The sequence below is a fragment of the Eucyclogobius newberryi genome, unplaced genomic scaffold, assembly GCF_026437365.1.
Source record: "Eucyclogobius newberryi isolate DKJ021-1_F unplaced genomic scaffold, fEucNew1.0.hap1 SCAF_1, whole genome shotgun sequence".
In the NCBI taxonomy this organism is placed as follows: Eukaryota; Metazoa; Chordata; class Actinopteri; order Gobiiformes; family Gobiidae; genus Eucyclogobius; species Eucyclogobius newberryi.
This window is the reverse complement of record NW_027315723.1, coordinates 29,394,066-29,420,358: the sequence shown is the minus strand read 5'-3', so window position 1 is coordinate 29,420,358 and position 26,293 is coordinate 29,394,066. Positions and strand designations below refer to the sequence as shown.

At 39.1% G+C, this 26,293-nt stretch overlaps 1 protein-coding gene across 1 annotated transcript in view; it reads left to right on the top strand.

Annotated features, from left to right (window-relative positions):
- The window catches only part of adgb (androglobin), a 29,741-nt gene extending 5,978 nt beyond the window's left edge, over positions 1-23,763 (top strand). Inside the window, exons 8-38 of the mRNA XM_072450282.1 lie at positions 849-1,000; positions 2,748-2,830; positions 3,242-3,416; positions 3,761-3,848; positions 3,985-4,120; positions 5,801-5,846; positions 7,479-7,599; positions 7,691-7,754; positions 7,833-7,892; positions 7,940-8,004; positions 8,286-8,425; positions 8,529-8,655; positions 9,563-9,677; positions 10,256-10,420; positions 10,508-10,631; positions 10,700-10,834; positions 12,313-12,406; positions 12,842-12,973; positions 13,049-13,202; positions 13,273-13,460; positions 13,538-13,704; positions 14,066-14,246; positions 15,206-15,448; positions 16,406-16,452; positions 18,871-19,004; positions 19,274-19,423; positions 19,493-19,562; positions 19,652-19,724; positions 21,297-21,480; positions 21,631-21,959; positions 23,408-23,763. Coding sequence (XP_072306383.1) covers positions 849-1,000; positions 2,748-2,830; positions 3,242-3,416; positions 3,761-3,848; positions 3,985-4,120; positions 5,801-5,846; positions 7,479-7,599; positions 7,691-7,754; positions 7,833-7,892; positions 7,940-8,004; positions 8,286-8,425; positions 8,529-8,655; positions 9,563-9,677; positions 10,256-10,420; positions 10,508-10,631; positions 10,700-10,834; positions 12,313-12,406; positions 12,842-12,973; positions 13,049-13,202; positions 13,273-13,460; positions 13,538-13,704; positions 14,066-14,246; positions 15,206-15,448; positions 16,406-16,452; positions 18,871-19,004; positions 19,274-19,423; positions 19,493-19,562; positions 19,652-19,724; positions 21,297-21,480; positions 21,631-21,843 — 3,826 coding nt within the window. The 3' untranslated portion in view covers positions 21,844-21,959; positions 23,408-23,763. The remainder of the gene's footprint in view (positions 1-848; positions 1,001-2,747; positions 2,831-3,241; positions 3,417-3,760; positions 3,849-3,984; positions 4,121-5,800; positions 5,847-7,478; positions 7,600-7,690; positions 7,755-7,832; positions 7,893-7,939; positions 8,005-8,285; positions 8,426-8,528; positions 8,656-9,562; positions 9,678-10,255; positions 10,421-10,507; positions 10,632-10,699; positions 10,835-12,312; positions 12,407-12,841; positions 12,974-13,048; positions 13,203-13,272; positions 13,461-13,537; positions 13,705-14,065; positions 14,247-15,205; positions 15,449-16,405; positions 16,453-18,870; positions 19,005-19,273; positions 19,424-19,492; positions 19,563-19,651; positions 19,725-21,296; positions 21,481-21,630; positions 21,960-23,407) is intronic.
- Positions 23,764-26,293: the final 2,530 nt, after the last annotated feature.

The window sequence follows — 26,293 nt, the reverse complement described above, 5'->3', positions numbered from 1 at the left end:
AGCTCTCAAGTCAATTTGCCAACATTGCAGGCCAGTCTATGACAAACAGATTCTCGATACAGTTTGACAATGCGGGGATTCTCATCGTGTCAGAGATGCAGCATTAATGGGGCAGCAGTGTTTTGCAGTGGAGTCGGGGAGTGTAATTCTGTGTAGCTCAGCAGGTTAGCCGCTGTTAGCTGGCAGCCTGGGGAATCTATCAACACATGCAGGCGCCCCATTCTCCTGTCTGTTTGGGTTTCACATTGATTCATGGTAGACTCACTTTCTGCTCACATAGACTGTCAAACAAGGATTTATTTGCAGATGGATTGTTACTTTACAAAAACTATTGGTATGACATGTTTTTTAAAGAACCGTTAGCAATTATGGGCTAAGGTAGAGGCAAATATTCAATAGTATAAAGAGAGTATAAAGTGATATTTCTGCGCTTTTGTGTGTCATTTTAAAGACATTTCACCTTTATCTGATACTTAAACCTCAACTAATACATTTTAGCACATTTTGTTGACATGATATTAGCTGAATATTGTAGTTGGAATACCCCCAAAAAATGTCGAGATTTCCTTGGATCCAAAGCGATTTTACAATAGTGCACTCTTCCGACCATGATACAATTAAAAAATCTACAAATTCTCCTAATTCAGAATGGTGACATATTCACGAATGAAAACATGCAATGAAACATATTTTGTTTGAAGATATGTTATACTTCATAATAACCACAAAGCTGCTGACATTTTTGCCTTCAATCAAGTGTTACATCTCAATTCTGTTCAGCTTTGATTAATATTTGCTAATATTCGCTAATTCGCTGCTAAAACCTTTCCCCTCCCTCCCACTGAAAGATCGACTGGCCTGGAGAAAACGTGGGATTTTTTGCGAGGCAGCCTTCTCACGTACAGATACCCAGGTGAGAGTGCGACAGTGACCAGAACTGCATCGGCAGCTTCATCTGTGAAGGACCGTGACCAGACCCAAGGGTGTGAGAAGCGAAAAGGTCAGGAGTGTTCACACAATCACACAAACTGTTATACATTAGTCCAAACATTTGTTCTAATTAGGCACACTGCTTGCATAATTAATTGGGTGAGTCAATTAAATCATGCATCTATTTGGCTGTAATTACCCCTTTGGCAAATGCCTCTACAGTGTATTTTGTTAATTGTCCTTAAATTGTATATTTTTTCAGTCTTTTAAACTGCATTTGGACCACTCGGGCTGCAAATTTATGTTTTGACTAATGCACAAATCAGTGGCAAATGGTTAAAACTAAATCGGCTTACAAACCCTCATTAAGACTGCAGTACAGTTTAATAAAGGCTAAAAACAAGCGGTTAGTGATTAGTAAGGCATGATTTGTAATGAAGGTAAATTGACTACGGAAATGACCAGATGAGAGTATATTTTAAAAACATGGAGAAGCACTTCCTGGATTGATAGAACTCACTTCATGACATCAGCTGGTGTGATCTCTGAGCTATAAGAGGGAATAAACGGGACAGATTACTCAATCATCATTTAAACTACCCCCGTATGTTAATAATGAGGAAAGACGATTAGAACATGGTCAGGTGCTCAGAGAAGTAACTTCATATTTTTTGTCTATGGGAGTTTTTGTTCATAGGAGATCTTCTACTGAGAGTGTTTTTCAAACTTCCTATAAGTGATCTGTTCTTTTCTTCTGTATTTACCTCTGTATCTACCTGCGTTGCATCAATGAAATTTCCCCATGCGGGACAATAAAGGAATATCTTATCTTTTAATATACACAGGAGTCTCATAACAGCTCTACAAATGTGAGCACAGTAGTAGTACGGTAAATATTTTTTTCCCCCCATTATCCATAAGTATGAATTTTTTATTGTCAAACCTTAACTTGATTCTATTTGCCCCATACTTACACTAATATATGTAAGTGGCATTATCATATGATTAGCCAGAAATAAGGTCAAATGGGTACCAGATTCTCACTTTGTGTCACATGAATGGTGGACAATAAATAAACGAGCAGAGGGAGCCGTGGTGAGGTGAATTATTTGGTGCCCCCTCAAGGCAAAAGAGCCATCCCGCTTACGTGTGATTATCTGAGTGTCCTTAAAAATGGGCACAGTGTTTCCTGAGGTCACTGTTTGAGCACTTCACATAGTTATTTTATTCACTATTTGGTTTGTATGTCAACATTTAACTTGCTGCGACCTTTCACTCAACATCAGCGTTTTGCCCCTCTACACTTCTCACGTGTTTACAGTAATTAAAGTGTCGGAGATTAGCATCATTTAGCATAACACACATGCACACATAACGTCTACTGCTGTATGAGATGCATTGATGCTGTGTGATTATACGTACACACTTCTTGTCCATTCTCCCATTGTTTCCACCAATGAAATTCATAAACCCAAATGCATAAACCAGAGTGCAAAGCAAGAAACCACTTATGTGTTCAATTCTTAATGTGTAGTCTTTATGTTTCCCAAGCAGCGCATCCATTTACTCATTCAAATTGATTTTCCATGTCTCTTGGCCAATGCGCTCTGTATACGTACACTTATACTCGCTATAAGGGGAGATAACCTTGAATAGGGGCTTATAGCGGCTTTATAACACTTAAAGGTGACTGATCTACTGGCAGTATTTCAGATTCTATGGACATTTTTGTGACTAAAATGTGAAAGAATATTATCAAGTTTCACCACAGTTCTGTTTAATTCAAACTAGATTTGTATGTTTGTTTTATCTTTCAGAGCTCTCTGACTGTTTGGTGTGTGCTGCCTTTTACCCTTTCAGCGCACACATAATGTCTTCTGAACTTGGACAAAAAACAATGGTATGGTGGATAATGTTCCACTCATTTCACTCATTTGTCATTTTCATGTAACAAAGTGCAGTTTACTGTGCATGTGCTCTGGAGGCATGTTGTGTTCCATTTGGACAATAGCTTTCCCATGGTTCATTATTTAAGCTCATGTTAGCTCAAACCGGTTGGGGTTTTTCAGTTTACTGTATTTTATAGGCTTTGTGATCATTTTGTTGCACAATTGTAAAATAGCTGACCACGCAACGACTTGAACCAGAAAAATTGACAATGTTATACAGTAGTTATAGTTGAATACGGGACAGTTTTTGATTTGCCTATGTATAAATGTTGTTGTTGTTTTATGGCGGTTGGCATCCAAATGTATGTAGTATGTGCTCCAAAGCTAGCTTAATTTCCTTGTATGTCTTTGTGACTCTGCAGGCGAATTCTTCTGCAGTTCTGCGCCAGTACGGCCTGTCTTTAATGTACAGCCATATTGTACTGTTGATCAGAACTAGAGCTTGTCCACTGGAACCACCCCCAACACCTCCTCCAGTGCCCCGCTGGAAACTGATCCGCCCTCGCAAAGAGATTATAATTTCAGATGAACCTCAGAGTAAGTTTAAGTCTTCTAGTCCTGCAATATTATTAATCTAGTTTGGAATTGGTAAACTAAGCATTTAGATTAAGGAGACTGAGGGCTGAATATAAAAGTACATATTATCTGATGATTTGTGTGGGTGAAAGTCATAAATAAATATGAGCTGGAAGAAAAATTAAGGCTAGAGCAGTGGAAGCTCACACAGAGGGCATACAGTGCTGTTACCTAAAATGAGAAAAGCAGGAGATGGGGGGCCAATGCAAAAATGGAAATGGCTGCTGGCTCTTGCCTCTACTGAGCTCGCTGTAGAAATTGGGAGCCAAAGTGTACTCAGAAAGGTGTTATTTATTTTTCTGCAGAGCTCGCGTTGTCAAAACCAGAACAGTTCATTGAAGTTTCCAGTCTGTTCCGGCAGTTCAGCATCAAGAGAAACCATACTCCAGAAATGTAATCTCAATTCATGTTACTTTTCTTCGTCCTTTCTTTTAATCATATCTTGTGTATGTCATGTTTCATCTGTGTGCTGTGTAATGTGGTACGTATACTGCACCACGTTAGATGACAGTGTTTGTCTCTGTGGCAGGCAGAAAAGACAGGGTCACAGCGCAGCGCCTCTGGTGTCCATCTCTGAGAACGAGGAGGCTGGGAGAATAGAGGGCCAAGAGCCTGACACGCTTGAACACACCACTAAGTCTCCAATCAACACGGACAAAACAAAGGTATACAGGATATGGAGAGTGGATCTCTCCTGAGCATGTGTTCATGTTTTCATATGTAAAATATATCAACCCAAAGCTATAACTGAATAATCAGTAATCATGTAAATCTTTAAATAATATAAATATATTTTTATGAAATATTTACAGATATTCTTCATTCATTAGCTCTGCATTGCCTGTTATCTTATCTCAGCTTTGAATCTTGTGGGTATCTACAGTCTGAGGCTTGTCACAGTAGTTATGTGTGTCAGTGACAACATGGCTGCCATCCCCCAGCCTCAAAGTCACTTCTGTTGTCTCCCAGCCAGGCCACTGCTGACCAGGGGCACATTTGTGCTAAACAGAGAACCAGTGAGGGCAAGACTGATGAGGGGGTGGGCTACAGAGCAGCAACAGCCTACAGACGCACAGACAAACTGTGTCTGACAAAAATCTGTTGGATATTTATAAATGGATGTAACAACAGGGCAGGCGATGAGCCAAGAAGGACAAAAAAGCTGAGTATATGTGGTGTGGTCACACTGATCCAGGCATATGGGTTTCATTCAGGGACAGGTCATGTTCTGTGATGATGAAAAAAGCTTTGCAATTAGACGGTGAGCCATCAGCGTCTGCGTCTCCTGGGGCCTTCATTATTACACTTCTCTACAAGCCTGCAGAGAAATATGCGGTTCATGTTAATCGCCCTCTTGTGTAACTGTGACCAGTTCTAAAGCGGATGGGCTAGAGCAGTGTGGACACTCTAATTTGATGTGTCGTTTGATGTGTGTGCTTTTGCGCACTATGCTACACTGTATGCGCATGTTAGCACGAGCACATCCCAGAGCGGAGACTTTGCGTCAAGGCAGAAGGCTTTTTGCTATATTTTGCACTGCCCCTGTCAGTCCCATTTGGTTGAATGAACTCTTTTGCCAAGCCTATGGGATGAGAGAAGGTATCACATGATGCCCTTCATATCTAAGTGTGAGTTAAACCATTACCTCTGTATATATCTCAGACATTTCTGGAATGTATTAATCACTAAAGCCCTGTCATGGTGTTAGCATCACTAAAATGTCAATGTTAGTCTGATAGTAATATTAGCATCTCAATAACATACATTTACTACAGCCTAAACTTGTTTAAACAATATTTTTTGGTTTCTTTGTTGCAGAAGGATTTAAAAAGAATTCCAGTCACAATGCCTTCTGTCTGAGTAATATTCAAACACATGTGACTGCAAAATCTACATTGTCTCCTCAGTCTGTGCTGGATGTACTGATGATTACCATTTCAATGATACTAAATCATGTTACAGAGACTCCACTATTAAGATGCTAGTGACTCCATGTGAGTGAGAGTTAATAATGATTCATTAGCGTCTTGAATTTCTTCATCCTGTGTCCAAATGAGCATAAAATCAGAGCTGTTGAGTAATTTTCCTTGGAGAGGTACAGCATGCTAAACAAGCTAATAGCTCCTCATCTGTCACTCTGGGTAAATTAAAGCTGTTATTCCCTGTTGGTGGTTTTAGCTGCGGAGGAGCTGGTCACATTTAGCCCTGGCGGTTGTTCGGAGATGTTTTGGTACTAACGGTTTGGCACCACAGCTGGCTGCAAAACAGAAAGGGCAAAGGAGAATCTCTTTTAGTGTTACTCAAACTCAAATCTGTATCCACGCCTCTCTCTCTTCTCCCTTTAGGTCACTGCAAAGGACAAGAAGAAGGACAATTGCAACAGCGCCAAAGGTATGAGCTACTTTTCCCCCTGCGTTTGGCCTCATTAATAATAAGTAAATATGAGTAGAGTGGTGCAAAATGTCTATAACCAAGATAAATGCTCCAGTTATGGTAGAAATGAAAAATGTGTATCAAGCTCTGTTATTGATTTCTGCGGACCAAAGCTCAATTAATGTCTTTAAAATGACAAACGACACAAATCAAGCATACAATTATGACCTCCATCATTTATTAATCCGTAATGCATTTTTCCTTAAAAGCCTCCTCACTGTATTTTGGAAAATACATGTTAGAGAGAGCCTTTATTTAATTTCAAGACCATTCTGCACTACAACTTTTCTGATCGGGCATTTGCCACCCGCTTGTCTCAATGGAGATGTCAATGTTTCACCTGGAATGTTCCTCAATGTATCAATAAACATTCTATTTTGCGTTTATTCAATTACAGGTGTTTTTATTGCTCAAAAATACCTTGAAAAACAGTCACTCTTACTGTGTGCCAGGTCGCCTCTTCAAAGATCTTACTCTGGCCTGGTGCCATCACCTGCTTTGTCTCCATGGAAATAAGTTTAATTCCACACTGAGAAATGCAATAACATCTCCATGGAGACAAGCATGCGACGAGTCTTCTACCAAGTGAAAACCCAAATGACGTTATTAGAATCATTTGCATTTCACATTGCTCTTACTTTACCGTCCCTTACTTTGACTTACTTCTGTTGTTTTTGCCAACAGTTAGAAGAAAATTGGACTGAAATTATTATTACGCCGTTTCACTTGCATCCAATCCTCTGCCTTCTCCCTGCCCCCGTTTAGTTGCTTAGTAACACCTGCAGCTCCAGCGGACCGGCGACCATTGCTCAGCAGACACTAGCCCCCGCTGCTTCTGCTTTCTGATCAGCCCTTTGAGTCAAGCTCGGGGGCAGAACTTACTGTTGGTGTGCTTGCGTGTGTGTGTGTTTGTCTACGGCTTGGCTCGATGTGTGAGGAGGTGGCGAGCGTCCACGAGTGGGAGGAAGGATGTGCGTGTGTGTGTGCTTACACTTTGCCATTATGTGGGAGTTAGGCCAATTCAACTTACTGTCTTTAAGATAATGATCACAGTCTAGCATAACTTATGATGAGTCACAGAGGAAAGGCTTTCTCTTACTTTCGAGCAAATCTGGACTTGAGAGGTAATTGCTTCACTTAGGTTTTGGAAGTGATGGTAACGAATTTAGAATAATGATTACGCAGAAAAATACTGACTGACAAAACGTTTACCGCACATTTTAGGCACGTTTTTTCAGCATTTTACATCACAACACATGAGACAGTGGAGAAGAGCTACATTTGTATCATTGATATCATTGTTTCATCTGTTGGACTTTATTGTTAGTAATGATCTATATTCAAGTATTTAATTCACAATTTCAAACCAAGCTTTTAAAATAACAATAATTAGAGAATGGTTGCTTCCACCGTAATGTGGTTTCGATTCCCGACCACAACCATTTGCCAAATGTCTATACTCTTTCTCTCTCCCCATTTCACGCTACAGCTGTCATATCTAATAAAGCCTTCTTTATTTTTAAAATGCAATTAGAGAATTGTATAGACTCTTACATTATCAACAATGTGTCACAATGTACTTTTAAACAGATCGTGTTAGCTCTGCCAAGGACCAACCACAAACCCCTCAAGAACCCTCTGCTCCTGCTTCTGTCAAACCTATAATGAATGAGACTTGGGTGGAACTCGAAGACTTTCCATCTTGTTTCCAGTAAAAAACCCTCACAATCTGACAGCTTTTCTTTTTTTTTTCTTGAATGAGGTTTCACCCTTTAAGGTCACTCACTCTGTTTTGTTTACAGGAATCTAATCTTGTTTCATAAATCACAAAACTACCCTCACCAATTCCAGAAATGTGTCTTCAAGGTATACAATTTGACAAAAAATTATGTTGTCATATCACGTTTGAAAGCTATCTCAATATGATTTATTTGTTTTTTTCAGAGTTCTGTTTTGCCCAAATCATGTATCCAGTCTGAGTTTTTTGCAATAGATGTCTCTGAGGTACACGTCACATGTAACAGAGCTTCACACACACTTCTGATGAACAGCAGAACAATGGACAAACAATTTATGAACAAAACAACAACAGCAAAAAAATAATAATCAAACGCAAGTAAATTACACAGAAAAAAAGAAAGGTTATTATTATGTTATTAATTAGTAATTAAAGTATTACTGACTTATTCCAACATACTGTGTGAAAGATTGCTTGACACACATTTTCTCTCATTTGTTACTATGAGTTACTACTTTATTACTACTATTTAAAGCCTTTTCCTCTGGCCTCTCCTCAGTAGTCTCTTCTATCAGTTGATCTATCACCCCAGTGTCCCCATGGCTCTGCTCTTTCTCTCCTCCACTTGTCCAATGTCTGCTTTCACACTGATAACTGAGGCCACTGTGTTGTTCGTCTGTTCCCACCCAGAATGTGGATGTTACAGGAATTATCTACCTGTTTGTGGACAGCCTGCAAGCCTCCCAGATCTTAATCAGCCTCTCTGCTTTCCTCTTCTGGGCTGACTCATTAGAGGACAGTAAGTGTGTCTTACACAATACGCATTGTAAACTTGTTATTCCCATATTCTGATTTGCAAATGATTATAGAACTTAACTTGATAGTATTTTGTCATCCTCTAGGGAAAGGATCACTTTCTGCAGTACTAATGGTCCAGCCATACACGTGGAAAAGTTTGCAGTGTCAGCTCCCTCTTCTCACTATCAAGACTTCCTGCTCCACAGCAGCCACACTAAACTTACCCCCAGGGTGAGACAAAACATATTCACTGTTTTTTCACTGACTTTCTTTAATTCCCATCAGCAAATCATTTCATTGTATATGCTATATTCTGCCATTTTAAAAAATGTTTTACAAGTTAGATAATTGTGAGTAAGCAAAAACAAAAGGGGGAGAAAAACACACTGGTTGATTTTCCTTCATTCATTTTCCCTTTGCTCCTAATTGACCCTGTCAGTACAGCTGATCCATTTTGCATACAGTAGTGAGTCAGGATCCATGTCTACCTCAACTGCTCTGCCCTAGTCTCTATTAATGGCTGCTGCTTGGCCTAGAAGAAGAAGGCCTACTTTCAGGGATCAGGCGCAGGTACGCAGCAGTGCAATTACCACAATCACACACCAAAGTGCTGAACATATGACGCTCGTACGCCCCCCATCAGACACTCCCTCTGAGTGAACCTGACCTACCCTGGTTTAGCAACACAGGGTTATTTTAAGTGCTCCTCCTCCCCCTGGTAATCAATTTGTTTGCATTTTACTTTGCGCTTAGAGCTTAACTTTTTGAAAAGGGCAAATATTTTGTCCTTTTTGCGTGCTATTCTTTTTGCCTTTTACCAGCCCAACTCTTCTCACTTCTCATCCATTTCGGCTGTGATGGCTAAATTCTGTAAAGCTAATGGAGCCAGACCAGCCCCTTGTGAACTCACCCTGACACTTGCAGAAGGCATTTAAAAATGATCCCTGTCAAAGAAGAAGCTAGATTGTCTACAGTAAAAAATAGGTTTCACATTTTTCCCCAGCCACTCAGAACCTGAAGCCATTTTACTCTTGGTTCCTGAGGGATGTATCACAAAAGAGCAGACATCTGTATATCTATGTATACTTTACAGTATGCAGTTAGAAAACTATTGATTTATATTTGTATTTTTCTACAGGAAACATGTACTGTGTATTCACACAACATCCACTCTGGGTTACAACATCCGATTTTTCAGCAAAACACCTTTTGTAATTGGGGATGAAGATGTCATAATGTCAGAAATTACCAAGGTACTGTTGACCCCTACCCCACTTATCCTGTTGGTACCCAGAATAAAATATTTGTGTACAATGTCTTGTAGTTTTGCAGACTTCAATCCATCAGTTCAAGTTAGTTTGGCCGTGCCCAATAGCATAACAACAACAACAACAACAACAAGGGCATTCTAGGTATTGATAAAGAATCCAAAAATCAAAACAATGAAATAGACAAAATAGAAAAAAATAGCAGATGAATAAATGTTCCAGGGCTATCATCTAGCTAGATGATGTGTTCCTTCTTTGCTCATATATTGCTCATAAGGATGACAATAGTAGTGAAAAGTTCTAGGGGTAAATGACACTACTATAAATCAATCCACACATAGCTTGTGCATATTATTTGTTTATTCACTTTTATTATTAAAATAACAAGAAACCTTGTTGCATGATTATTGCTATTGCTATTAAATATAATGCAACCTATATTGGTGGAAAAAAGATGGCAAAAAATAAATAGGTAAAAAGACTTCCATAGACAATAAATCCTGGGACATTTTGATCTGTTATTTAGGTAAAACTGAATCTCCTTTGTGCCCTACTCTAAACAGAGCAGTCTTCACTTCACTACGCTGGCTTCATCCATCCTGACGGCCTTGTCCAAGGTGGTGGCATCCTTCAGTGATGTAGAGAGTACAGCTGCCAGGAGAGCCCTGCTGAAGACCTACTGCCCCCAAAACATCAACAACGCGCAGAAGAAATGGGAACACTGCAAGGTAAATTCTCCCATGCAGTAGTCAGAAACTACTCACACCAAATGTTTAAAGTATGTCTAAATTTAAACTTCCATTTATCTTCTGGAGGTATTTAACGCTGGACTCCACCATGTCTTTTCTGAAGCTCTTGGGAGGAAGCTTAACCCTGATGAGGAACTTGCTTTTCAAGCTCTGACTTTGAACCCATCTCTCAATAAACCACCTTCAGAAAGTAAGACTCAGTGTAAAAATAGTTTTAGTCAATATCATATTTTTAATGCAGTTCTTCTTCTTCTTTAGTGGGTCCACTTTCAACATGCTCGGAAAACTGGAGAGACAGAAAACCAACAGAAGAGGAGAATGAAGCAGTGACCATCATTCAAGCTGGAATCAGGGGGCACTTAATCCGAAAGATTTTTAAAACTGCCAAACCAGGTAAATCTGCTTAAATGCAACACATTATTTAATACAGCCACATAGAAACAACAAAAACACATGTCGTGAAGCCTTCTGATCACTATGAATCACAAAACAAAGGATACATCATAAGAACATTCCACTCTTCCTTTACACATGTCCGTAAATAATGCTTTTTCTGATTGCACAGAGCTCCAGTCAGTCACTGCATTCATGATTATTTCTGAACATGGCAGCGTCTCTAGTGGAACACCTGCCTCTGCCTCTGATTCAGCCACTGGCATGTATTGAGCCCCTGAGCACAGGCACAAATATGTATTGATAGGACTGCCACTCTAACTAATCCAGGCTGACAGATGAGGGCTGGTCACAGAGGAGAAATGCACATATATTCACACATTAGCTCTGCATCAACACACATTTTCTCTTTCTGATGCCGAGTGGAAAATGTGGGAATTTCATCGTGGAGATTTCATGTGCTGAAATTTATAGTCTCTTTAAGTGTCTTGTAGGGCAGAATGTCTGTTGCATGCATATAACATACATTTAATTAAATAAATAATATAAATCCTTTGTGTTGGTTGGACGCAAGTGTCAGAAAGTGAATTGCTTGCACATGTGGCAGTGCAAACAGCCTTATTATTAATTCATCATCCACATAATACATAAAGCTGTAGTACTGCATCTGTGGCTTTGTTCTTTTTCTAGGCTTGAATATATTGGACTTGGAAACTGGCAAAACTAAAAAACATCACTGGCAGTAATGTTGGAGATCACTAAATTGTTGGTGTGTCCTCTGCTGGCGATGTTTGAGATGATAGGAGGTCTTCATCCCTCAAAAGCCTCTGCTCGTATAATGGCTGTAGCAATTGTGAAAAGTAGCCATTTAGAAAATTGCACTAAGCGCTTGAGACCGAGAAGTAAACGTCTATCATTCTCTTATTTCCGCAATGGCTTTCTCAGTGCCTTCTACCATCACCTGTCTGCTTCCTTGAGGCTGTTATTGTAGCATTGGATAAAGTTGAAATTGGGGCTGCACAATATTATAACCTACAATATAAAAATATACCTTATAACTGCCTATAATTGAATCATGGTGAACTGGGTTAAAAAAATGTTTTACTCTAAATACAAATCTAAATTTTACATAATGGTCTAAATGGAAAATATGAAAAGGCTTTGTTTATACTCATTGGTATAAACTTGCTTTAGACTAAACCAGGTCTAAAACGGGACTATTCCATATCTACACAATTCCGATATTTTTTTAACAAGGACTAACATCCAACTATTAACTATTATACTAAATGGGGATTAAATTGTGTTTTTATTTTGGCAGAATGGATTTAGCCCCATATGATGATGATGATGCAGCAATAAATTGGGTGTATTGCAATATTGAATTTGTGTTTGATAATTTCGCCTCGAAATGTCCTTTTCAGTTTCTGATTAACTGGTCATGACTTGACTCAATGTCTTGTGTATATTTCTGTCAGGCACACCGGAGAACGCTCGAGCAGCTCAAATCCTGTCCGACATGTGGCTAATGGTGGAATTTAATGCAGATAAACATGGTGCTAGTCTGCTGAGGTAAACATGTCAAAACACCATTCTCTTTCAGTCCGTACAGAATGTGTGGCAGCAGTTTGGCCTCGGTGTCGTGCCACATGGCCAGAATATGCTCCTTGTCCGTCTTGATGGTGACAGCCTGTGGTGTCGTGGCAGGGAGCATTTTCCACAGCGTTCCATCCTTTCTCTGTGGTACCATCTGCTGTTTATGCTGCCCTCATCCAACGGGCTAGATGTGTTTCCCATACGACCTGCAGCCCAAGGGAACGAGCAGCATCTATGCAAGCATTTTCTACTGTATTTTGTGTGTGAATACAATTGTAAGATATTGTAGTGAAACATTAACTCCACAAACTATTGTTTTTAGAATCTGCAAAAACAAAAGCTTTCTTCTTATAACCAGAGTTCTGCATAGAACTGTGACCCCCACTGTCATGTTTTTGTTTTGTTTTTAAGGTACATCCTTGTGAACTCTGGGAAAGATGCTGAACTTTATCCCTGTCAAAAGGACGACTGTGCTAATGAAGCTTATGCTGACTATTCTACTAAAATTCAAGATACCAGCGACTCCTGGTTTCTTGTATTTAGGTAAATGTGCATATCCACAACAGAGTTTACGCCTTGATCCTTAAGTAAAGGCATATTTTTAATATTTTCTTACAGAGAGGTGTTCTTTGTGTCTAAAGAGATACTTCTGGTACCAAAAGTCTTCTCAGAAATTTCTGCTTGTGTGCTGCATGTCATAAATAATGACACTGGAGAGGAGCTTGACACTGTTTTCAATAAAGTTGTTCCTCATGTCTATCGACCCAATCAGGTTTGGTAACATGTTGATTTGTATCTCTCCTAGAAAGTTATAATCATCCTCATAATTGTATTTGTTACAGCTCGGTTATACCTTTTTAGCAGAGGCTTTTTCCACTGAATGCTCTTTAACGGACGCCACATGGAGAATGCGTCTCATTGGTTCAAACGAGTCCCTCCCTCAGCCAGCCAATGAGAAATCTGTGAATAAGTTTGCACTAAAGGACTTCAAAGATTATTACGTTCCAAACAGTCATAATGTTATATGTCGGTGAGAAAAAAACTTTTTTTCAAATGTAATGCAGTTATTATTAATTTGTTGTACTAAATACTGCCATTTCTTCACAGCCACATTGTGGAAGTGACCTCAGAAGTGTTGAGTACAATTCAGTTTGAAACTTCCAAGTCTGATGTTATGATCCGTCTCTCAATCTTCGACCATGAAAAAGAGGTTACTAGCCGCACGGGGACGGGTCATATCGTCATACCTGTTTTCTTCTTTTTAACCAATATTGGTGAGCATTTATTTGATGCAGATTCATTGGACAAGATATTGTTTGACCTATAGAGTAATGTATAATCAGCCATTTTATTGTTTTTCTACTTCTATATACTGCAACATTGATCTAAAACAGCAACATGATAGACACTGGTCCATTGACTTTGTGTTCAAACCTGATGGTCCCTGGCTCTTTATAGTGGCATTTCACCATAGCAAGCAGCAGATTTTCATTTACATGTTGTCATTGTTAAAAATTGGCTACATGTGGCGCTCAATGCTCTCAAAGCAATGGGTGCAAACTAGATTTACCTCTAGTCAGTTTAGTTAAGCAGTCCGGTTATTCTAAAACGTGTTACTTTTCCTTTTTCTCTCAGATGAGGAGACTGTGAACCAGGACGAACCGGAAGGCCCCAAACAAAGCCATGAAGTGGACAGTGTGCAGCCTCCCACAGGGACCACGGTATTACTGAAAACTGCCAGTGTGCCATCCATCGCTGCTCACACACTTCTCTCCCTCCCTTTGTCGCTTTTCACCCACTTATTTGCTGTTCCTGTGTTTGTGTGTCATTTTTTCCCACTTTGCACCTTTTTTTCATCGTGCACAGCCAAACACAGGCCAAACTTGCACATGCCCACACAGAAATGAAAGAGAAGCTAAATGTAACAGTGTTTTTAGATTGTCTCCTCAGCATAGTATGTCAGGCACATAAAACATAAAATTGGCGTAATCAATGATGTTAATGATCACTTTTTGGACACCTTGAGTATAAAGTCAAGTAAATCATTTATGAAAGCAGATACAAATTTATATTTTCATGTAGCATTTGTGTGTCGTGTTCTGTTTGTTTTTGTTTTTCAGGATGCGTTTAATGCCATACTGTGGAATTTTCCAGGGAAAACATAGTGGACCTTTAAATAGGCTCTAAATTCAAAAGTTGACAGCAATGGTAACAAATAATACACAAAATAAACATAATAAAATTTTGATTATGTTTATTTTGTGTATTATTCGTTTAGCGGACTTCTCAAAGTACTACTGTAAACTTTTATTCATTCACTTCCACACTCTAAGCTTCTTTGGTTGGCACAGCTGCCCTGGGGCTAATTGACGGAAACATGGCTGTCAAACCACATCACCCACACCGTTAATCATGGCATCAAAAACCACTCTGTGTACACATTGGTCAGATGTGTGATCAATCTGCAAAACATCCCGTCATAAGGCTGGAGCCTCTGTTGCAGTATGTGTTTACTTCCTCCAGTCCGCTCTGCTTACACTTGGCATCGACACATCCTAACACCAGACACACTTATAGTAATGAGGCAGAACCTGTCAGATTCCATAGATCAGCTGTAGTTCAGAATAAACCGCTATTGATCATGACTGAGAACATTGATCCTGGTTTAGAGCAGCGAACTAGTGATTAAGGCACTGTGTTGCACCATGTGGGATGCAAACAAGACGTACATTATTGATGGCCAGTAATGGAGGATAAACGACTGATTTGTTATAGAGCTGTGTGTTTACAATACAATACGTCATTTCTCCGGAAGTGCATGACATACAAGCTTTTTTCTCTGTTTGTCTTGTTGCAGACTCATAAGTACGTGGTGCAAGCAGAGGTGCTTTATGAGAGCTGGGACTTGGATGAGTCGCAGCTGCTTTTTGCCCAAACGCTCCAGGATCAAGAGAAGAACGACTTGAGAGGTACTGTATTTTTAGATGAGCGCGGTTTCTCTTCAACTCAGATTTCCCCGTAAAGTTAAATGGTCTCATATCATCTGTTTACAATTATGTTTTTTCAGTTTTGTACATTATTCTAATTAATGATTTACTCTGTGGTGGCAAGTTACTATGCATGGGTTTCAGAATGATGAAACTTCTTTTGAATGGTGACAAATCCTCAACGTTGCACATATACCGGAAGCTGAAATGAATGCATAAATTGTAACCACAGCTGCCTTGGGGTAGACTGATGAAGCTGCACACCAATCACTCTCTGTCACACGCCAAATTTACACTGCATCCGAAATGTATTCACAGCGCTTAATTTTACAACCTTATTTTTATCAAATTATTTATTTTAATATTTGCCCAAAAATTCTACAAACAACACGCCATAATGACAACTTGACAGAAGGTTGGCAGAATTTGTTGCAAATGCATTCAAAATAAAAACAAGAAAAGTACTTGTATATAAATATTCACAGCATTTCCCATGACGCTCAAAACCTTTATCGTCCTTGAGATCCGTCTACAACATGATTGGGGTTCACCTGTTGATTTGACATGATTTGGAAAAGCACACCCCTGTATATGTAAGATCCCACAGTTAACAGTGATGTCAGAGTACAAACCAAGCCATGAAATCTAAGGAATTCTGTAGACCTCCCAAGACAGGACTGTATCAAGGCACAGATTAGTAGAGAGCCTTTGAGCACACTGGCTTGGCACCAGTCAGGGAGGTGACCAAGACCCAAAAGGTTACTCTGACAGATCTCCAGCGTGTCTCTGTGGAGAGAGGAGAACCTTACAGAAAAACTATCTCCGCAGGACTCTAATCAGGCCTTTATGATAGAGTGGCCAGACGGAAGTCACTCCTCAGTAAAAGGCACATGACAGCTTGCCTGGACTTGGCAAAAAGATACCTGAAGTAGACCATTTGAAACGAAATTCTCTGATCTGATGAAACAAATATTGAACTCTTGAATAGAAAGCTTCATGTCTGGAGGAAACCGGGCACAGCTCATCCCCTGACCAGTACCATGATTCATTTAATACATTTTGAAATAAAGCAGTAACATGGGAAAAAGGTTACGGAGGCACTATATATATTTCCCCACTGGTCTTCCATCACAGTGCTAACCATGACCAACCCTGCTCAGATTTCAAGATCAGACGAGACGATGCATTCTCGAGATGTTATGGCATTGTAATGATGAAAGAAGCTGTTTGTGTATAAAGTGACAAACAATGCTGCTAAAATACAAATATGCAAAGTGATTAGCAAAGACAATTTGAAGTTTGGTGAACATACATACATACAAACATCACAGCGCGCTCACTGCAGCCTGAGCGGGGCAGGCGTGTTTGAGCTCTGGAGCGCGGAGTGAGAAATAAACTAAATATGCAGCGTTACTGATAAGTGTGAGAACAAACTAACGCAACGATACAAGATTATAACATGGCAAGAAGCTCAAAAGATGACATTTTGCATAAATGGAGTGAAGCAGCAGTGTTTGGGGCTGATGCGGTCGCTGTTTAGAGCCGCGTCTGTGCTGGCTGCCATGGCCTTGGAATCGTCCGTCTTATCAAAGCCAAAGGAATACAGCTGCTTTTCCCGATCAGAGTGCGCTGTCTTTTGCCCACTGGTCGCTGGCTGCTCCCACCGCTGCCTTTTTAATCAAGCTGCTCAAATTGGGTCTGATGGGGGGAAAAAAATGTCTGTCTTTGAAATGTACAACTGCGTTTTAAATATTCTGAGGGGGTGAATAATTATGCAGTGTGAAAGTTGATGAAAAAGAGGTGCTACAGCCTTGACAATCTGAGCGCCTGGGGGGGGGGGAATCCTACAAGTTTTCATTAAAATACCCCTCTCTTCCGTCTTCTAGCAACTGTATCTTTCTTTCTTCAGTATTACACAGAATGCAGGTTATGTGCTTGTTCTACTCTAAGCATCGGTAAACAAGCTCTAGTTGCAGTTTTGCATACGTGTGAGTTTCAGGCTGAAATTGTGCGCTTTGATGAAAAAACCCCTTTCGACAATAGCGTATCCTTAGTATTTGTAAAGGAGGAATGTATGTATGCAGCCTGTCTAATTGTGCACTCACAGACCAATGACCACACAATTCTCTGGTGGTTTTTCAATAAGCTTGTGAAAGTGGGTCAATGGGAAGTCAAATGAAGTTGGCTCTTGCCCTGTGGTGCCCTGGGAAATATCTCAGCAGGAAAGTGAATTCATTTCACCCAGTTTAACTCGTCTCTGTGGTGAGGCTCTGCCCTTGATCATGCTCCCTACATGCTACATGGAGACAACACCAGCATGCACCACGCTTTAGGATGCTAAACTAGCTTGGTGGAAATGCTATTGTTGAATGGCATTGTTATGAGAGATATCCAAAAGGAAAAAGCACAACTGTGGAACCTGTTATTTGTATTGTCGTATACCAGGCCTTGAACTTGCTATCTCTGGGTGCTTCCTGTTTTATGCAATATTCATTCAAGGGATATAATATTTAGTTTTGAATTGCTCGCCACTATGGAAACGGTCCTAATTTCTCATCATTCTGAAATCCATGGATACTACAACAAAAAGAATGGCATCTTAAGTAGGCTGCTACGATTAATCAGTTAATTTTGACTCATGAATCTTATTTCGAGAATCATAATGGTTATCTGCACTATACAGACTCTAAAGCTCACACAAAAAGACCATTTGTACCAAAGACAGCGGTGCTAATAAATCAACATAATAATAAACTATTTCAGAATCAATATTACACTTTATTTATAAATATTCTCTATCTAGAAACCGTTTGTATCCATATTTCAAACTTAATTTGGTAAAAAATGGTGCAATAGAAATAACTGGTTGACAAGTCGACTAATCAAAAAAATGATCACTGATTAGTCAACTTCTAATATAATTGTTAGTGACAACCCTAACCTTAAATCCAGCCATAACCTAAATTCCTTTATACTTCCTTCCTTCAAATATAGCTATACTTCAATGACTTTACCGTAAGATGTTTTTATTGTAAATAAAAATATAAATGGAAACGGTGAAGAATCTAGCTCGTATAAATGTTCCTTTTTCTTTAGTGGTGTAATCAGACAGTGGTGCTTGGATCCTAAATGACCAGAGCCTATCAGAGTGACTGTGATTAGATAAACCCAGGGAGAATGCACAAAGCTGTTTGGGCTGAGGCGGGTGGCAGATAAATGATGGATCATCAAGCCTCTCCTTAGTCAAAACCACTGACTCTTCTTTTGTTCTGCAGTGCAACAGTGCCATCTAGCACACAAATATACTAACAACACTCAGATACTCCTATTTTATACTTTTTGTAATGGAAAGGGACTTAAAAGTTACATACTTGTACATACATGTGATGCTCTAGATTTTTCAAAAATATGTGACAAAATAATTGTAAAACAATGAAAATGTTTGTCTTTTAGTGAACATTGCACACACACCAGCCGCTGAAATACCAAAACCTGAACCACCTACTAAGCTTAAGGACAAAGACAAGGACAAGGACAAGGACAAGGGAAAGGCTAAAGTAAACCCCACCGTCCAGATCCAGGAACCAGTAAGTATTTATGTTTTTGTTTTCCTGTTCTGTAAAGCACTTTCAATTACTGTGTACAAATTGTGCTCTGCAAATAAACTTGCCTTGCCTATCCATGGGTTTCAGAATTATGAAAAATTGGGATGATGCCATAGTAATTAATAATGAAAAACATTGAATGGTAAAAAGTCCCCAAAATGTTGCCTGTACCGGGGAGCTGAAACCCCACGAGTTGTGCCTGTTCAGGCACATTTGTGAATCTTGTCTTTCTTTTGTTTGTTGTTCTGCAGACATTAGACCAGTCCAAGGCGCACTGGACTCTGCGTTTTGTGTCTGACAAAGCTGAAAACATGAAGGTGAAGAAGGACACTGAGAGAAGAGATGAGATTAAATCTCTGAAAAGGGCTTGGGAGATGGCTGATCCAGGACGCGCTGCCAAGGTCTGAGTGTAGCCTGAATAATCAATGTTTTTAAGGAAACAAAATGAAATGCGTCATTTGTTTTTTCAGGCTTTGCGGCTTCGGCTCAAGTTTATTGAAACATGCAAAAGTATGGAGAATACAGAAAATAAGGCTTATGGTAATCTATCTAAATCAAATATTTTCTACAACATTTTTTGTGTTGGTATTTTGTGATATTTTAGAATAAATCATTGTTATTTACTGCAGGCTCAAAATCCATGCAGAAAGGGTCTGCGCGCTCCAGCCAATTTATTCCCATGGACTATACCCCCTTTATCAGGTACGGATTATTTTTTGTAGCGTTCTTTTAGTATTGTGAGTTATGTTAGTATTAGAGTGCGTTTTACTTGAGTACAGATTTCCAGGGAGGGAAATTTCTTTTTACCATTTCTGCACATACATTAAATTGTAAGATAAGATAAGAGATAAGATATTCCTTTATTGTCCCACATGGGGAAATTTCATTGGTGCAACGCAGGTAGATACAGAGGTAGATACAGAAGAACAGATCACTTATAGGAAGTCTGAAAAACACTTTCAGTAGAAGATCTCCTATAAATAAATAAAAACTCCCATAGACAAATAAATAAATAAATAAATACCATTGCATGTGTAAATACAGTAATTGCACATGAATATGTGTCACGACAGCACATAGATTGAAAGCTGTACTTTACCTTTTACTCTAGACTTTTTTGTATAATTTTATCTTTCCTCCTCTATTCCCAAAATGTAATATATTTATTTACTTCTAATGTATTGAGAGCTGTTTACCACTCCAGTACGTGTCCCATGAACTCACCCCCTCCCTCGCGCTCTCCTCTGGCCTACAATAGTGTGCTTGTCCGTCAGCTCACACCCGACGACGCCGCTGCCTTCACGGGACGGCCAAAGGAGAAGTCTATTTGGCAGAGCTACAGTGAATTAGCGTTACTTTACACCTCCTCTGCAGCGAGCACATCGCAGAGTCACAGTGCTATTAAACGTGAGAGTGTTGTAGACGAGGTGAACCCGGCCACAGTTCATTAACCACCTGCACCCGTCGCCTGACCTCGCCTCTTCATAACGTCTGCTCGGAGGAAATGCTCTAAGTGTTCTTGGCTTCTGTACCAAGATATAGTACCTTTCATAATTTCTTCTGAGCTTGTTGATTACAGTGTGCATGATCATGTGTAAGTAGTGTTGGTTGTAACAATCGAAACAGCAGCAATACAGTGTTAATATTGCCAGTTGTTATGGTTAGCAGTAGTTGTTTCTAGTAAGGTAGGTGTATATGTATCAAAAGAAAAGTTTCTATATGTTATATAATAAGTGCTTGAAATAATGGTATTACTTTCTGTTTGATGCACTACTATAATCTACTGTAATCAGGTGTCAGTATCACGATATGAAATCATGGTAATCTGACAAAATTGACTTCTCAGATATCCATTTTACCATCTAGCTTGTGAGATGGGATTCAAATTGGTTGCAACTATATCTGTGTTTTTTATCAGTCACATTTCCATTTTGATTAGACTGTGAAAGTGTCATGGGGTGTTCCATCTCTCAAAATACACAGTAGTATTGGTATCTGATTTAGATAAGGTTTAATTCTGGGGGGGAAATGACCATTCTGGTACAGTGTGTCCTTTAATGAATGAAGATATGCATTTTTTTCAGTCAAGACCTGTTTTTAGTTTGGACTGTGAGTCTCCCCCCCGAAGTCCCAAAGTAGTTCAGAATCTTGGACAGACTCCACCAAAAACTTAATAAAAACCAAAAAGATTGCTAACCTCTTACGTTACAGTGCACTTTTCTATTAAGGAATAGTAAAAGGAATAGCATTATGTCATAGTTTGTGTTTTTATAGGCAGGAGAAGGATGAACCGATCTTGTACAGCGACAAAATTGAGGAGTTAAAGATGAATGAGTGCATGGAGAAGATTCAGTCCTATCGCTTGGTTCGAGAAAATGTTCTAGAGCGTCGAAAAAAGAAAGAAATCAACAGAGAGAAGCGCAAGAAACATCAGCTGGACATGTATGAGATGATGCAGGTCAGTTATATTTTTATTTGCTTTGGATCAAAATAATCCAATGGAAAAATGTGACATAATATCAATGGAGAGTAATTATTCAAGTTATTGTTCTTAGTTTCATAATGTAACCTGCCTGAGCTCCTATTTATAAAATGTTTTGGTGCGCAGGCAAACTTGTGGACGAGCCGTGGGAAGCTGCTGGAAGTGACTCAAAAGTATGTAGTGTCTCATAAAGTGGACAAAGAGGAACAAGAGAAACAACCAGTGAAGGACGAGCCGAACGCCGAGCAGAGCGCCAAGCAGAGCGCCACACAGCAGCCAGTCAAGCAGCCGGTCAAGCAGCCGGTCAAACCTGCCAAGACCGCTGGCAAGAAGAAATGATGGGCCCTGGCTCAGACTCTGGAACAGTTCTCATTTAAGACACCTTTTATTAAGTGTGAGGAAAGCCAATCACTCCTCTGGAGCTTGTACTTGAAGGATCACATACAGTTAGGAAAGTAAGTGTTGAACCCCCGGAAATCACGTTGTATGATTTTTAAATGATCTATTAGAGAAAATCAGTGTTGTTTAAAAAAAAAAAAAAAGACTTTGCTTACAATTACAGATGTCAAACGTTTCCTGTAGTCCCTGATCAATAATACAACAGTAATACATGGCCACATTCATTTTCTCCTTATTACAGTGCAGTCGTCCTCTCCCCTGGGCAGAACATCACACCTAAAGCATCATGCTTCCTCCCCATGCTTCATAGTAGAGATAGTATTCTTAGGATGGTACTCATCAAATACTTACTGCTTACAGCAATAAGTAATGCTGTAAATACTTATTTACATAATACAGTATACAAATACATTATTTAAAAATCATTGTCAAATCAAGTGATTTGCAGATTTTTTTTTTAAATTATCACAGAGGAAATGCACCCACAATGAAAAAGTCAGACTCCTTCACAATTTCTAAGTGAAAGAACTAACTGAAGAAGCAAATTTTCAGCACGTTCAAATACTTTCCTCACTGTAGCACTTCTCCTGGGCAGATGTTTTGTAAAATGTACATTTTGACAATTCTATGCTGTGATAGAAACGTGATTACAGGCTGTTACACAGTGCATTACATTGTTCTTATTGGCCATAAGACTAGGCAAGAGTAAATTGAAAGGTGCCAAATATCAACTAGACGCTGTGCAATGGCAACAAGCCATTGCACAAAACTGCCTAATAGATGGCCATATCCTGTACAGCTGACAGTGATACCACTGACAATGGTGTCAGTGGTATCATTCTACCACGGGAGTGAAGGGAAAAATCACACATTTGACCACAGATCCCAAAAAATACTGAGGATATTGGAAGTAACTCAGAGAATCAAACTTGGATCATCTACAAAACGAAATTTGAATGACGAAAATCGGCCAAAAGGTGAAAATGGGTTGGTATAATAAGGGATGATAATAAAATATATTAATAAAAATTAAAAACAAATTCCGGATAATAAGTCACACTGGAGTATAAGTTGCACCACTAAAAAAAAAACATAAGTTGCACTGGAGTATGAAATGCGGTTGCAAGTGTGAAAATAACATAATATCACATAAAGGTCGCTCCGGAGTATAGGTATAAATGTAAGTATAAGTCGCACCCCGGCCAAAACTATGAAAAAAGGTGTGACTTATAGTCTGGAAAATACGGTATCTACAAGAACTAATAGTGACAGTATATTACATTACACAGTCACTCACATGTTTTAACCTGTTTAAAGTACACTGTATCTTCACAGGATTCAAATGTTATAAATGTATAATGAACAAAACCCTAGCTGCCTGGAGCCTTGTACAAGCTCTTTTTATTGTCCTTATAGTTTGAATGGCGAGCTGTTTCACCTGCAGTGAAAGTCTCAGACTTTCTGAAGCCTGATTATGTTCCACTAATCTTTTGTTTTCTTGAAGGTCACTGTATTGACGGTGCGACTGGAGGCCGCGCTAGATGTAGCCGAGCTCCAGCAAGCTGAGTGCTTCTGATTGATCGCCTGATTGATATATTCTCACTGCTAGAACCACAGAAAAGCTTATTCCTGAGGGTGCAAGACAGTTTGAAAATTACAAATAATAAATAAGAAGCTTTTGTTATCCCTAAATCATCAAAACAATCTAATTAAAATATGTGTGTGGATTCAATAGTATTGTAAGTGACCTCTAAATGCTTAAGATTCAGCAGATGAGGTTCAATATGGCAACTTAAATGAGAAAAGAACATGAAAAGAGCAAGTTTGCCATCTAGTGGCTTCGATCCTTAATACGCCCTAATCACTAATATGGCATTCTAGGTTGGAATATTTGCTGTGCTGCTGCACAAAGTTACCTTTGCTTATTCAGGAAGGAAATATTGATGAATAATATTTTTCACATGTTTCCTGAATATTAAATTAAGATCCTTTCACTTCCTTTTAGGCTTTCATTGTAGTAAGTGGTGGAAAGTAATGAAGTACAAAAGTAAAAGTACTATACTTAAAGTGGATACTTTTCACTTTTACTTCACTGCATTTGAGACCAAGTAAATATCTGTACTTTCTACTCCACTACATTTAACACTACATTTATTTTGACATCTAAAAATTTTTCATACTTTTCTTTACTGTTTGAGACCACTTGAAATGGCTGAGGGGTTCTTTTTAGCGCTTCCATAGTTTAAGTTAATATTTGTACAGTTTAAGTTTTTCATGTCATATTTGATATGCTCCTGTAGCTGTACTGTAAATATTTGCCCTGTAACTGTACTTAAGTAACAAAATTGAGTCGTTCCATCCCTGGCTGTAGTGCATTCCTAGACATTCTGCAGTAATTACATTCAATTTCTGTTTCATCATGAATTCTGCTCATTGACAATGGCAATAAACCTTTTCTGATTCTGATTCATTAGTATTTTTATATTAAAAACAGCAACCCCTTTTAAAAAATGCGGCTAAGTTCTCGTCATATGTACTTTACTACACATTTAAAATTCAAAACATGTGCCCCAGCTAAGCAACATAACCATCAGCCTTATTTGATGTCCACTTTTCACAAAGCCCTTTATGCAGCAAACTGACGCTGCTCAAAATCAATAACTTACCTTCTCAGCGGGCTCAACGCACGGGCCATTCACCTCTTATTCGTGCTTCACCTGCATTACCTTTAATAGGAAGTGGCCACAGTAGACTCCAAACCAGGAGCAACCCACAGGAGCTGCATTAGACCAGGGGCCATAATACGTCTGTGATATTTACTTTACCTTTCTATGATCATAACAATTTACTGGATTTGTTTTTACCCTTTTTCTGTCCATAAAAAACGATTTCTTCTCCTGATTTTGCGCTGCATTTTCCTTGTCAGAACCTGTCTATTGCACCATTATTTCTCTTCCATGTGCCTGACAGAGTTTAATCCCAAAAGCCTTGTTCCTGGCACAAAACATTCCCACTTCTCAACATATTTGTCTTCCCTTCCCCTGAGAGTGCTGCGATGTGAGAAAGAGATCACCCTGCTCCCTAATAGTAATAGTCAGTGACGTGCACGTATTAACGCAGGGAGTGTTTGTTAATTTGCAGCTGTTGGCGTGTGCTTTGATGCAAATGTATTGTGAGGGACTGAGGAACGCCAGCTTGACCTTGAACATAGACATGCTGTATGTGTGAATGTGCATCATGCCTCGAGTCTGGATGCAGTATGTTACAGTAAAACATATGAGACTTTCCACACAGTTATCAGTAAAGGACTTTCAACAAATGATCAGTCATGGAAAGAGTACTGCAAATTTTACGTATTTTTTTAACATATTTTCTCAAGTACATATACTGCTGCCAAAATTGTACTTAAATAAAATGAAGTACACATGAAAAATACTAGAACCGGTCAATTTGAATAGCATTGTGGATTCATAAGCGAAATTGGAAAATGTAATTGAACTGAATTCAGTTGTTTTAAACCATGATTCAACATTATCTGAGCGACAGTTTTAAGTGTAGGTGTGAAAATGTACTGAAGTGAAACAGCAAATTGAAACAAGATTTTTTTTTAAATATGACTTAAAACAATTACATGCTAAAATTGTATGAAATTAACAGTACAAATACAGGTTTAAAAATCTGCCCCAAAAAAGTACAATTACTCCAAACATTATTTTTACTCAATTACAGTAAAGTGCGTGCAGTTACTCTTCACTCCTGCTGTTGATTATTCTTAAACAGCGTTGCACTAGACACCAGATACTAGATAAAAAAGAACGGCTTCTTTGTGCTCTGCTCCTGTGGGGCCATTATGTGCTCAGGACCACGGTCAGCGCCTCCTGCTCTGAAACTAACCTGTACTTGACTGGAGAAAGTCTACTTTAAAGTGTATCTTTGACGTGAGTGCAACTAGAAACTGGCCAAAAAGCAAAATTGTCTTAGGTAAAGTAAGTAAACTACTAAAAGTTTAACTAAATGGGGTTTCTCAATAAACGTCACTTGTAGAAAACAAACCTATCAGACAAACAAACCCTGAAGACCAGAGTTACACTACCATTCTGATTCCACAAACCTCATCCAGTCGTGCACTTCCATCTTGCTCGGGTCACGCAGCTGTCCTGTAATGAGATAATAATCCCATTGGGACCAAAAACCTCTGGAGAAGTGGCCTCTGTTCCTGCCACCGTCGTAGTGTCTAATACAACCACAGTAGAGCAGTGTGCTCTGGCGTGCGTGGTGAAGAATTGGCTTAAACTTTATTCTGCAAAAGGCCAAACCGGTTATATTTATTTATAAAAATGTTCTCGAGGGGATTTCATGGATTTGTGTTCCAGCTTCACAGCTTCGCGCA